Here is a 12725-nt window from a genome sequence, read left to right on the forward strand (position 1 = left end):
GGCCCCGAGGGAAGACGCTGTGACAGTGACAACAAGTGAGGAAGCTGCTGTTCAGCCTGGTCCTGAACATGGAGGAGGGAAGTCATTCTGGGTTCCTTTCTAATGCAAGAGACTTAGCTACTGCTTGCTTATCCCATGATGTAAGGATGCCTGGGGTGGGAACAACCAATGACAAGTCCTGTCCAGAAGATACCTGCCTGGGACCGTCCGCACAGGTCAGCTGCTCCAGCTGACTGACTGGGTGTGCAGGGCCTCTTCAGGGCTTTCTGCTGGATGGTGTAGGAGTCTGGTCTGATGCTCTCCTGCCTTTCTCCTACTTTCTATCTATTCTTTTATGTATCCCACTTGCTGACTACTTAAACTCACTCATTTGAAAGAGAAACCATAGTGATCATAGATCACTAGCCATACAAAACACCCAAAAGCAGGAAAAAATTGCCCAATTTGGGAAACTTAAAATCTGCTTCATGAAAGATGAGGACACCAACATGGTTTTGTTTTGTTTAAAGTGTCTGGAAGGCACTGGGCCAGAGTTAAGCTCCTCGGTGCCCATGTGATGCCAGGCAATGAAGTAGGCTGCCTGTAAGTCTAGGCCTCTGGAAGTAGAGACAGGAGATCTCTGGGACAAGCTGACTCCTCTGACTAGATATATAGATTAGCTCTGAGTCCAACTGAGAGTCTGCCCCAGTGAGTAAAATGGACAGCAGTCTAGGGGACTTTGATGTGAATCCTGTGACTCCACAAGAATGTGAACACGTGTGCACATGGACTCACATGTATAAAACACACACACACACAAACAATGAAGACCTCATGTCACAGTAGGATTACTAACATGCTAGGCTTCAGATTATCTGTAGAAATATTCAATAAAGTATCAATAAATACACTGGAGGACATTAAACAATGAAAAGACTAGTAGTTTCCATTTTTTTCTGCTTTTACCAACAACATTTTATTGATTAATGACAAACTTGAACTAATCAAACTATACTGCAGAAGGAAATTTTGTAAAAATGCATTCATGTCCTGATAATAAATAAATTCAGCTTTGTACAATTAGAAAAACCAGGACAGTGACAAATGACAGAGTAAAGAGAAAATGGATCCTCGCTCCAAATCCAACGACAAACCCAAAGAACGAAGTTCAAGGAACCTCCCCATTCCCTCCCTAGGTGGACATGGGCGTCACACACCCTCTGTCTTTTCACTGGGCGGCACACGAACGCGGATCTCATTCACCGGGCGCTGCACTAACACTAATCCACAGTCATCCCAAGAAATTCTCCCGGGTGGGAAAAGAATAGCAGCCACCAGACTTCGTGAGGAAGCCAGTACAGTGGTGTCCTGTAGTTCTGAAACTCGAAATGGAAGCGAAGGCCTTCTTACAGACACTAATATGGTTTCAAGAATGTTTCAGAAACACATAAACATTTTCCCTACTTCATAAACACCCAAGAACTGAAAGTCACCATCTAGAGACAAAAAGCAAGACATGAATTCGTCAGCACCGTGTAGAATGATCCTCAAGGGAGCAGGCCTTAAGTTCTCATGTTGATGAGTGGACATCTCTCTCCTCTGGGAAAAACCTACTGCCTGAAGTTAGTTTCTTCAGGAAAAAGAATAGATGAAACTCAATAAATTACATTTTATTCATCAAAATAAAGAGCTATTTTAAGGTTTGGCACTACATCAAACATCTCTCAGAGCAAGAATGGGTTCAAGATGGGCTGCTTCCAGCCCGCTCCACTGTTTGCTGAAGCAGGAAAGAGCTCACCTGGCTTTATGACAACAGCTCTCACCCGTCAGTCCACAGACGTGTATTCACAACAGCTGACATTCAAAAACAGTCGCTGCAGTCACAGTCAAAAGGCCTGCTGTCTTCCTGTCCATCAGACGGGATTGTGTCCTTGTTGCTGGGACTTCATCACATACAGTCAACCACATTAGTGGACCCGTGACCCACGTCTCGGATCTGGCTAGTTAAACAGTCACACACGGCCACACCGGCACCAGCTCGGCAGTGAGACACAGGTCCGACCAGCTCCCACCTGGAGAGACAGGACAAGACTGTCACCACAGAGCACAGGGACCCCAACCAAAGTCAGGACTCAGGACTACGGGGCTTCTTTTAAAAGATACCGAGTTCCTTAAGGGAGAAAAATATCCCCAAATTATATATATATAAAATTTATTTATTATTATATCTAAGTACACTGCAGCTGTCTTCAGATGCACCAGAAGAGGGCATTGGATCTCATTACAGATGATTGTGAGCCACCACATGGTTGCTGGGATTTGAACTCAGGACCTTCGGAAGAGCAGTTGGTGCTCTTAACCACTGAGCCATCTCTCCAGCCCCAAATTTTATATTAATAACATAATATTCCTCCACTATCTCAGTTTGTTTTTTGCAGGTTCAGTTATCTACAGTAAGCCAGTCTGAAAATATTTAATGAAAATTTCCAGAACTGTCTTTAAGTTTTAGATGCTATGCTGCTCTGCTTTTCCTAGGATAGCCTCTGGCTGGTGTGTCACTTAGAGTTGGACCAACTGTCATGGTATTGGGTCCTTTTGCTCAAATGACCTTTGTTTAACTTAATGACAGAAAGAGCAGCGAAGGTGGCAACGTTATCTCTGCATGCTGTTTAAATGGTCCAATTTATTAGTTAATTGCTAACTTTATTGTGCCTACTTCATGCACTCAACTTTATCTTTTTTTTAATCAATTAATTTTTACAACCTGACTGCTGTTCCCCTTCCTGCGCCCCTCCCAGTTCTACCCACACCCCAGCCATCCACTCCTCCCCACTTTGCAGGCTTCCCATGGGTGTCAGTCAGACATGGCCTAGCAATCTGCAGTAGGACTCCATGGCTCAGTAGGGGGAGAGGGTCCCAGTGGCAGGCAACACAGGCGCTGAACTTTGTCTTTGGCATGTGTCAACAGGCAAAGCCCAGCTTTAGATGTAAGGTTTGCTGCCATCTGCGGTCTCCACTGAGAGAGAGTGAGGGCTAATGAAGAGCTCAGCCTTGCCGCTAACGAGAAGCGGTGTGCACTCACTTGTTCAGCACGGGGTCAAACGCCTCCACGGTGTTTAGGTACGCGTTGCCATTGTGACCGCCAACTGCAAAGATTTTGCCCATCACTGTTGCGATCCCTACGCCACCCCTGGGAGTGGTAAGAGCTGCCACATAGTCCCACTTGTTGCTTCGAGGGTCGTACCGTTCCACGGAACTCAAAGGGGAGTTGTCGTCAAAACCACCTACAAAAGCAATATTTAAAAATGACATCGCATTTCATAAAACCTAACAACTAAATCTCAACTCAACGGCTTATAAAACTCCAGCTTTTATCAGACCTGGTAGTATACATGTTTAATCCCAGCACCTGGGAGACAGAGATAGGACCTGTGGAGCTCCGTGAGTTTGAAGTTAGCCTGCCTGTGAGTTTCAGAATAATCAGGACTACATAGAAAAACCCTGTCTCAAACAGAACAAGACAAACAAAATCAAACCCTCAAGCTTTTAAAGTTATTTTAGAATGATTTAGGGGGAAAAATTTACTGTAACACCTCTCTACCACCCCCAACTACAGTTTTCTATAATTTAACTCCATGCACTCAGTATTGTGCTTTGACAGTAGACTTAAAAATCTTTTTTCTCCTGGTTTTTGAGACAGGGTTTCAAGGTGTATCCCTGCCTTAGCCTCGTCAGTGCTGGGATTATGGGTGTATGCCATGTCTGGGTTTAAAGTGTTGAAGTGAAAAGGAGGTGGATTTATGGAGAGGAAGCAGCCATTCATAGTCTGTCCTGAGATTCCAAGAGGCAAGACCAGCTTCCCTCTCTGTGTGCTAAGTAGCAGGGAGCCTGAGACCTGAACTGCACCAAACTGTGATGCTCATCCAGACAGAGGTGCAAGCTTGCCAGGGCTATGCTTTTAGTTGTGAGCCTAGCCCTTAATGGCTGAGCCATCTCCCCTGCCCCAGGGCTTGTGTTAAAACCGTTACTGCCGGCACAATTACAGAGACAGTGGGCCGTGACTGAATCCCATCCACTTTTGCCACAGTCTTCTTCCTGTCATGAGGTCTACATAAATGGTCCTTTCAATAGAGAATGACTTAGCACACCCCTGAGTGATGCCTGGTCTGTCACTGTGACCTCCACCATCTTTCCTGAGTCCTTTCTCCATTTTCCTGATATGAAGAGATATTGCTACTGTGATCCTTTCTTTAAAAATAAAGTCAGGTCGGGCGGTGGTGGTGCACGCCTGTAATCCCAGCACTTGGGAGGCAGAGGCAGGTGGATTTCAGAGTTCAAGGCCAGTCTGGTCTACAGAGTGAGTTCCAGGACTGCACCGAGAAACCCTGTCTCGAAAAAACCAAGAAACCAAAAAATAAAAAAATAAAGTCAGTTGGGGAGGGGGTGGGGTGAAAAAAAAATAAGGTCAGTCAAGTAAAATTCTTCTAATGAGGTTAATTTTATTATGTCAATTGAAATAAAATAAAATTCACTAATTTTATGTACATGACCAGATGGATTTTTTGCAAATGCTTATCACAGTCTCATCAGAACATAATTCTCTCCCTCATACTTTAAGTCTGTCACTGTTCATGCTAACATGGAAGATTGGGCTTTAGCAGTTAATTCTCCATAGCCTTTGTTTTTATTGGCTCTGTTTTATCGCCATAGGTAATGAGACAGATTTCAGTGCTGGGGACACAGCTCAACAGTAAAGTACTTGCCTACCACACAAGAAGCCTTAGTTTAGGTCCAACCCTTAACAATGAAAAGCAAATCGAGACAGAGAGAGAAACAAAACAGAATGCAGTGGGCTGGCCGTTAAAGGTGCCTGTCCCGACATCCTGTCGTCACTCACACTGGCTGTACCGGTTTTAGGGAGGATTTGAACGCTGAAGGTTGTTTGCTGTACCTTTTGGTGCTCAGGACTGAAGCCAGGGTCTCCTGCACGCCAGGCAAAAGCTTTGCTATTGAGCTGTCCCCAGCTCCTAAGAGGGTTGTTCTAATGCTTGGTCCGAACTGCTCTTTTTATCACATCTGTTTCAGCTATAAGGTCCCAAAGGCTTAGTAAGTGGTAGCACACCTGGCGCCCCTGTGGCCCACAGTGATGTGACACCCTGTGACACAGTGTGACCTGCCCGTGGTTTGCAGGTGTGAAAGGCTGTGACCATAGACTATAAGAACTTTGGTTCCCACATACTTCTCCATAGCATGTCCGGGGACCTGACTCTACAATTGACTCCTGTGCTGTAGGTGAGGCTGGGGGCGGGGAGGGGGAGGATCTGTGTTATTTCTCTGCTTTTCAGGCAAGAGCACGGGAAGAGTCAGTGTTACTTCTACTTTCAATATTTAGACAATAATACGAATGACACGCTCTCCTACTGAGACCTGCCCACAGCGCACTTCAGTGCATTATACGATGTAAACCATGTGCCATGACCCCTCCCAGCTGCTCCTTCTCTGTGAAGAACAGAGCAGCTTCCAAGTCGGACGTGCACCGTCCCTAGCTCCTGAGACAACCCTGAGAGTTGGGCATTCCATTCCAGGCTCACAACTATGTAAAGGCCCCACTAGCGGGTGCGGCACACCCACAGGAGGCTGCGCAGTTCTGCGCCACTCAGGAGGCCTGGCTGCCTCCTTCCCAGTACAACATCAGTCCAAATTATTCTTTTGAATGTTAAGAATCTGAGAAAGCACAGCTCTAAAAGTCCTCTAACTCAGCACCTCAAGCAGTCACAGAGCAGTAGAAAGGCTAACATATATACATCCTATGGAAAAGGCACTGGTTTTCTTGAAGCACTCAGCATCATTTGCTTTGAAATGATTCCATTTCAAATCATTTGCAAATGATTTCCATTTGCATTAAAATGGAAGAAAAAACAAGTCATTAGATGCTTCAAGATGTATTTTAGCAAGTCATGTTTATGTTTCTTCATTTCCAAAAATATATATCTCATTTAAATGCAAGTGGATTGTACTTACTTTAAATATAATCTAAGTTTTGCTTTTTGGATTTGTTTATTTTTTGAGACAGGGTCACACTATGCAGCCCTGGCTTGCCTAGACCTACTATGTGGAGCAAGGCGACCTCAAACTCACGAGGCCCATCTGTTTCTGCCTCCTGAGTGCTGGGACTATAGGCATGTGGCTCCACGCCCGGCAGAAGTTTTAAATATGATGACTTAAATCAAGCATTGATGTCAAATGTAAGAATTCAAAAGCACATCTCAGGACTGATCCACTAAAGGTTGACTATGATAATGGCTTACTGCTCTGTTACTTTCTGTCATCAAGGGCCCTGACATATTAAGTTAGAGAGAGAGCATGCACTCACCAACAACATATAAACAACCGTGAAGCTCGCTGACGCCGTTGCCAGCTCTGCGCTGACCCATCTCTTTCACTTCTATCCACTTGTCCAGATGCGGGTGATACCTCTCCACACTGGATAAGGAGGCTACGCCGTCGTTGCCGCCCACTGCGTAAACGTGGTTCTGCATGGAGAAAGCAAAGCATGCGACAGATTTCAGATGGATTTCTCCATGGTCCTAACAGGTGAGCAGAATGCAGGAAAACCAGTGTTTCACCAACACTTTGGTAGGTAATCAATGCTGCGGCTGATGATAGGAACCCGACTATGTCGACCATGGATGCGCCTCTCCATGGGAAGGGGCTGCGTCACTTACTATTAAAGCCACAGAGCCAACGCCTCCACGGGGAGTGTTCATTGGTGCCACTGTGCTCCATTGGTCAGATTCGATGTCGTATCTCTCCACGTCACTGAAGCACGTATTGTCATCTAATCCTCCAATTGCATATATTGGGCCCCCTAAGGAGGCCAAGGCAATTCCTCGCCTATAAGAACAATTAGACATGCCTTAGTGTCTGAGTCTGTTTCAGGAAAAAGAAGAGATGTTTTATTGATGCAAGGCACTTCTGAGAATAATCTCCAAAGGGTGTGCCTTGCATGCAGTTTTACAGGTGTTAATGTTTCTGAGTGGGTTCTCTTGCCTGCACAGCATGGCCTACACAGGTTACTGGAAACTTGGCTCAAGCTCTTTTTTTTTTTTTTCTCTGCCTCTTTTATTATTTTCCTGAGCATTGAGCCCAAGGCCTTGTATCTACCAGGCATGAGCTTTATGCTAACCCTAAATTCAGAACAAATAATAATGCAATACCCAAGAAAACAGTATAAAGAAACCCAAAGTGTTCAATTAGTAAGTAGGCAGTGATATAACCGAAAAATTAATGGGTTGAAAAGGAAATGGTTTGCAAACCCAATCTCCCACGCCATAGTCCTGGCATAACTGATGTTTTAGGCTTTGACATATGACCTTGTTTGACATGTTTTCAAGGGTTTTGTCGACAGAATATTTAGTCTGCTTGTTTTTGTTGCTGTTGCTGCTGCTGTTGGCTGTCACTCTGAGGTGCTGGGAATTCAGCTCAGAACCTCTGGCATGTTTGGCAAGCACTGTATACAGACAGAGCTGTATCTCCAGGCTTACTGCTTTCTGAGTCCTGATTTTGATGACATGATTTTATTTGCTCTGTCATCTCAGGATGTTGCAAGTTACATTTCAAATCATTAATAAAAATTTACAAGAAGCTGAATTACTGAATCATGTAATCAACAATCTTTCCTTTATATAAGTTTCAATAATCAAAATATAGTTCAATTTATTATAGACGAAAATTAGTGGCCAGGCAGTGGTGGCACATGTCTTTAATCCCAGCACTTGGGAGGCAGAGGCAGGCAGATTTCTGAGTTCGAGGCCAGCTTGGTCTGCAGAGTGAGTTCCAGGACAGCCAGGGCTACACAGAGAAACTCTGTCTCAAAACAAAACAAAACAAAACAAAACAAAATAAAACAAAACAAAAATTAGTATAGTAACACTAATCTTAAAATCAGTAAAGAAAGCAGAAATTGAGAGAGCTATTTTCTTAACAAGGTAATAATAAGCCTCAGTCATAATTAGTATAATAGTTGAGAGAAACACTACATGCATTTCCACTAAGGTCAGGAGTATTGTCATACCTGTTTCAATTTCTCTTCATACAGTATCAAATTAACAGCCAATAAAGGAGGTTCGTAAAACCAATTAGAAACTCAAGAATGTGGGGGGCTGGAGGGATGGCTCAGTGGTCGAATGAACTTGCTGCTACTGCAGAGGATTGGGGTTTAATTCCTGGTAACCCATTAATAAACACCTGTAAGTCTGGCTCAGTGAGATCTGATGCCCTCTCTGGCCTCCGTGGACACTTGCATGCATACACACAAAACCAACCAACCTGTAAAGAAAACTGTATTGAGACATTGTGGAAGTTGGCAGTCCTGTCTCTAGTGATGCTCTCTGTATTTCTGGCATGACTGTAACTGTGAGGTGTAAACACACAAGGAGCTTGGGTGAGGGGCACATGGCAGGGTGCACCTGGTATGGCAGCAGTCCAATCCAGGTAATTCTTGCTGCAGAGGGCTGCCCTATAGCAGTGGGAGGTTTTATAGCATCCCTGACCTCTTCCTATGAGGCACCAGTAGTTAACTTCAGCTGAGGCAATATGATCTTCATCTGAGGAACCCTGATACCTGTAACTCCACATTATTTTTTGGATAGTAAGTGTGATGCCTGCCAGGGTGACAGGAGATCCTGTCTCAACACAACACAACAAAGCAGAATACCAAGGGCTGGTGAGGTGGCTGGGTCAGGAGGTAAAGGCACTCGCCACTGAGCGTGACGACCTGAGTCTGACCAGGATGGGAGGAGAGACTGACTTCTGCAAGCTGTCTATGACCTCCACACATGAAACCCCCTTCTCACCCCCACATACAGAGATGAACGCAAAAGGGAATTTAAATAAAATTAAACAAAGTGAACAAAGAGTGCTACCAGATTTACAACTTTTCGGAGAAAAAAATCTAAAATTGTTTCAAACAAAGAGTTTCAAAAAGAGCAGCAGGGCTTTTTACAGAACAAGGTTACCAAGATGGGCGAGCCACTGAGACCACTTTAATAATGTGCATATGCGTGCACGTTTAAACGGTGCACATGTGTGTGTGGGTGCTAGAAGAATCCACAGAGGGCATTGGATCTGCTGGAGCTGGGTTACAGGGGGTTGTAAGCTGCCCAGTGTGGGAGTGGGAACAGAACCTGGGCCCTCTGGAGGAGCAGCACACATCCTAACCACAGAGCCACCTCTCTGTGCCTTTACGATGCAATTCTTAAACACAGAAAACCATAATAAGGCATCTGTCTGAACACTTTGACAACATGAGAATGAGTTTCTGAAAGCCGAACACCCTTCAACCTAAGATTTGTCCATTTCTGCCTTTACCCGACTCTGTCAATTCTATAGGATTTGCTGGCTGGCCCACCTCTTGGTGTTCATCGATGCCTTCATCATCCACTTGTTAGTGAGAGGGTCAAACATCTCCATGCTGCCCAGGTGTTCGTTCCCATCATGGCCACCCACTGCGTACACCTTCCCTGCAAACAGAGAACTCTTTATATCTGACTCCTAAGAGTGATACTCATGCTATTTACATGTAAACAGTTTATAACCAGAATGTCATAATAAATTAACTTTTAACATTGCTTTCTCTTCAATACTGAACTCATGTCACCGTAGTAAGTGAAAACCAGTGGAGACTTTCACCACACATGCCTGTGTGTAAAGTTATTTAAGTGCTTTCAAATGCTAACTTCTTGGGTTTCATCGCTTTTTATTAAAGAGTAAATGAAGTCATTAATTCTGCCTTTAAAACAAGCCAATGGAAAAAAAAGGCTAATAGCAAATTATAAAGTATGAAACTGTTAATACAAAACAATCAACCTTTTTCTTAATGAAACAAAAATGAAGAAAATGAGGAAGACTGTTCTCTCATCCAGCTATATCCTCAGCATATATATCCTCAGCATATATATACTCAGCACAAATATACTCAGCATATATCCTCAGCATATATACTGAGAAACACTGTATAGTTATGGAAATGAGATTTTAAATCATTACTAAAAATTAATTTCAGAATCATAGAAAAATGCTAGAAGGATTTTAAGAGTCAGCTTTTCCTTGTTTATTAAGAGGACAGATGTTTTTGGAAATTCAGAGGTGGGTAGACAGCTCAGCGGTTGAGAGTTCTTGGTGCTCTTCCAGAGGACCCAATAGCATTCACAAGGAGGCTCACAACAGTCTGGAACTCCAGTTCCGGTGGACCTGCTGCCCTCTGCTTGCACCAGTACACACATGGTGCACATATATACATGCAGGCAAATTGTCATACACACATTAAAAAAAAAACCTCTTAAGATATGAAAGACGTAATCTAGGAGCGGGGACTGTAGCTCAGTTGGCAGAGCTCTTGCCTCTCCCAGGGAGCTCGGGTCAGCTCTCAGTACTGTACACACTGGACATGGTGGAGCAGGCCTGTAGTCCTGACTCTTGAGAGGCAGAAGCAGGAGGATCAGGAGTTCAAGGTCAGCCTCAGGTGCACAGGGGCTAGAGACAGACCGTCGTTTACTATAACTGCTCCCAGGCTATTGCATATATAGATGAAATCTGCCTGTGAGACACACTTCTAGCCCTTGGTGGTTTGAAACGGGGTCTTGCCATGTAGCTCAGACTGGCCTGGAACTAAAATCCTCCTGCTCCGGTCTTCAAATGCTGGGATTGTAAGTATGTGCCACCATGCCCAGCCACAAGAATTTCACTTTCCCCTGCCATTCATTTTTTAAATCTATATACCAATATGCTAAGTTATATACCAACATGCTATGTTATCCAGCCACTGTTACAGAAAGAAAGAAAATTTCTAAGTTCATGTTATTAAGAAAAGCACCAGTTCTGTGCTATGACCTCCGGCAGCAGCAGACCCACCTTCCACAGAGATCACACCCACATGTCGCCTGCGGCTGTTCATTTCTGGTCCAAAGAACCAGCTGTTTTTGTTGATAGAATAGCATTCAATACTACGGAAGGGGTCACCAGATCCACCTCGACCACCCACACAAAACAGCACACCTAAAGGGAAAGCCATAAGACGAAGATCAGTATCACAGCTTTTAAAACTTTATCCCTAATAAGTGTGGAAATTGATTATCAAATTCTGAGTAATGGTTTTTGAAAAAGAGGCGAGTTGTGAAATCTAATCTAATTCCCTTTCTGCCCCCTTGAGCTTTCCAAAGAATCCGAGTCAACAGCTGCCTATCCTTTTAAATCCCCACTCACTACAAGTGTCCCGGCTTAAGTCCCAACAGTCAATAAAGCTTTTTTCAATTTAGGAGAAATGACAAGCGTATTTGTATACTGTAAATTGGACCTCTGTCTCCACCACGCCCGAGCTGTCTACCCCAACCAACCTCTTAACTGCTTCCCTACTGAACGCAAGCCCAGCACTGGATACACGGTTCACTTAGTTTGGAAACCCCTTACTTTGGCATCTGGAACATCCAGGTCTCTCTGTTCTCATGATCCACCCATCCTCCCCTCTTTAGCTTCATCCCTTTGTGTCAAACCACCTGTACCACAGCACTGTGATGGCTATTCCTGGCTGTCAACTTGACTACCTCTGGAATGAACTACAATCCAGAGATGGAGGGCACACCTGTAATCCAGATCTCGGGGTTTTTGACCCGATCTTGACCACCCTTTTCACACTTGGTGGTCACAGCAGCAAAGCACCTGCAATACTCTGCAGAGTTGGTCTGTCTTTTCTCCTAGACAAGATCAAGTTCCTCAACACAGGCTGTATGTCTGCATTTCTAACGTCAAGTTCCTCGGAGCTGACAACACAGCCAGCATTTAGTGTGTGCTGAGCAACCACAGAACACCCCTTCCAACTAACTCAAAACCTCTAATCAGAGAAGATAAAAGCTGGGCATCCGAAAAGATTACATAGTCAAGTTTATGATAAACAAAAGTCAGTCAACTATACGGACAGCGGCACAATCGTAATCCTAGAATGTAATCGTGTTCTTTGATAACATTGTCTCTAAGCGAGAGCTACACAGGTCACCTTCAAAAACGCTATGAAAGGAAAAAAAAAAAAAACTAAAATGGAGGCAAAAATATCAGCATGCAAATCTTTTTCTCTGTTGTTACTGTGTGGTTTGGACAATTTTAGCCTAATTCTTAGTCCTCAAAATGGAGAAAAAACATCTATGTGATAAATGGCTGGTTCTTTTGTTAAAAACCTACTCTGTGGGCTGGAGAGGTGGCTCAGTGGTGGAGAGCACCAACTGCTCTTCCAGAGGTCCTGAGTTCAATTCCCAGCAACCACATGGTGGCTCACAACCACCTGTAATGGGATCCCCTCTTCTGGTGTCTCTGAAGATAGCTACAATGTACTCATACATAAAATAAATCTTAAAAATAAAAAAAAATTAAAAAGAAGCAGGAAAAAAACCCTATTCACATAGTTCTTACGACTATGTGAGACCATGTATATGAATATCTAGTATGTCTAGTATGTTCTGGCAAGAATCTAGGCTGCTGAGATGTTGAAGTTAAATATGGGTTGAAGAGCACTCGCCTAACATGCACAAAGTGCTAGGTTTCACCCCCAGCCCCAAACAAACAAGCAGAGAAAATAGTGAACTTAAAGAATGTAATGAAACATTTCAAATTCAGGAGACAGGATTCACCAAAACAGAATTTTGTAATAGAAAAAAAAATGTTTTTAAAAGACAGGTTTGGCCTAGAAGTGGCCATGT

The 12725-nt window shown here is 43.9% G+C and overlaps 1 protein-coding gene across 6 annotated transcripts in view; it reads right to left on the reverse strand.

The window, feature by feature from the left end:
* Positions 1–909: 909 nt before the first annotated feature.
* Positions 910–12725, reverse strand: part of Klhl8 (kelch-like 8) — a 49210-nt gene continuing 37394 nt past the window's right edge. For 3 of the 6 annotated variants that reach the window (NM_001359987.1, NM_178741.4, NM_001359986.1), the window contains 6 exons: positions 10891–11034; positions 9389–9500; positions 6705–6873; positions 6353–6512; positions 3062–3263; positions 910–2051 (listed from right to left, as the gene is read on the reverse strand). In NM_001359987.1, coding sequence (NP_001346916.1) covers positions 1928–2051; positions 3062–3263; positions 6353–6512; positions 6705–6873; positions 9389–9500; positions 10891–11034 — 911 coding nt within the window. In that variant the 3' untranslated portion in view covers positions 910–1927. The remainder of the gene's footprint in view (positions 2052–3061; positions 3264–6352; positions 6513–6704; positions 6874–9388; positions 9501–10890; positions 11035–12725) is intronic. The other 3 variants (XM_030254510.1, XM_030254509.1, XM_030254508.1) reach the window with 1 other exon arrangement.

The sequence above is a fragment of the Mus musculus genome, chromosome 5 (assembly GCF_000001635.26).
Source record: "Mus musculus strain C57BL/6J chromosome 5, GRCm38.p6 C57BL/6J".
NCBI classification, from domain to species: domain Eukaryota; kingdom Metazoa; phylum Chordata; class Mammalia; order Rodentia; family Muridae; genus Mus; species Mus musculus.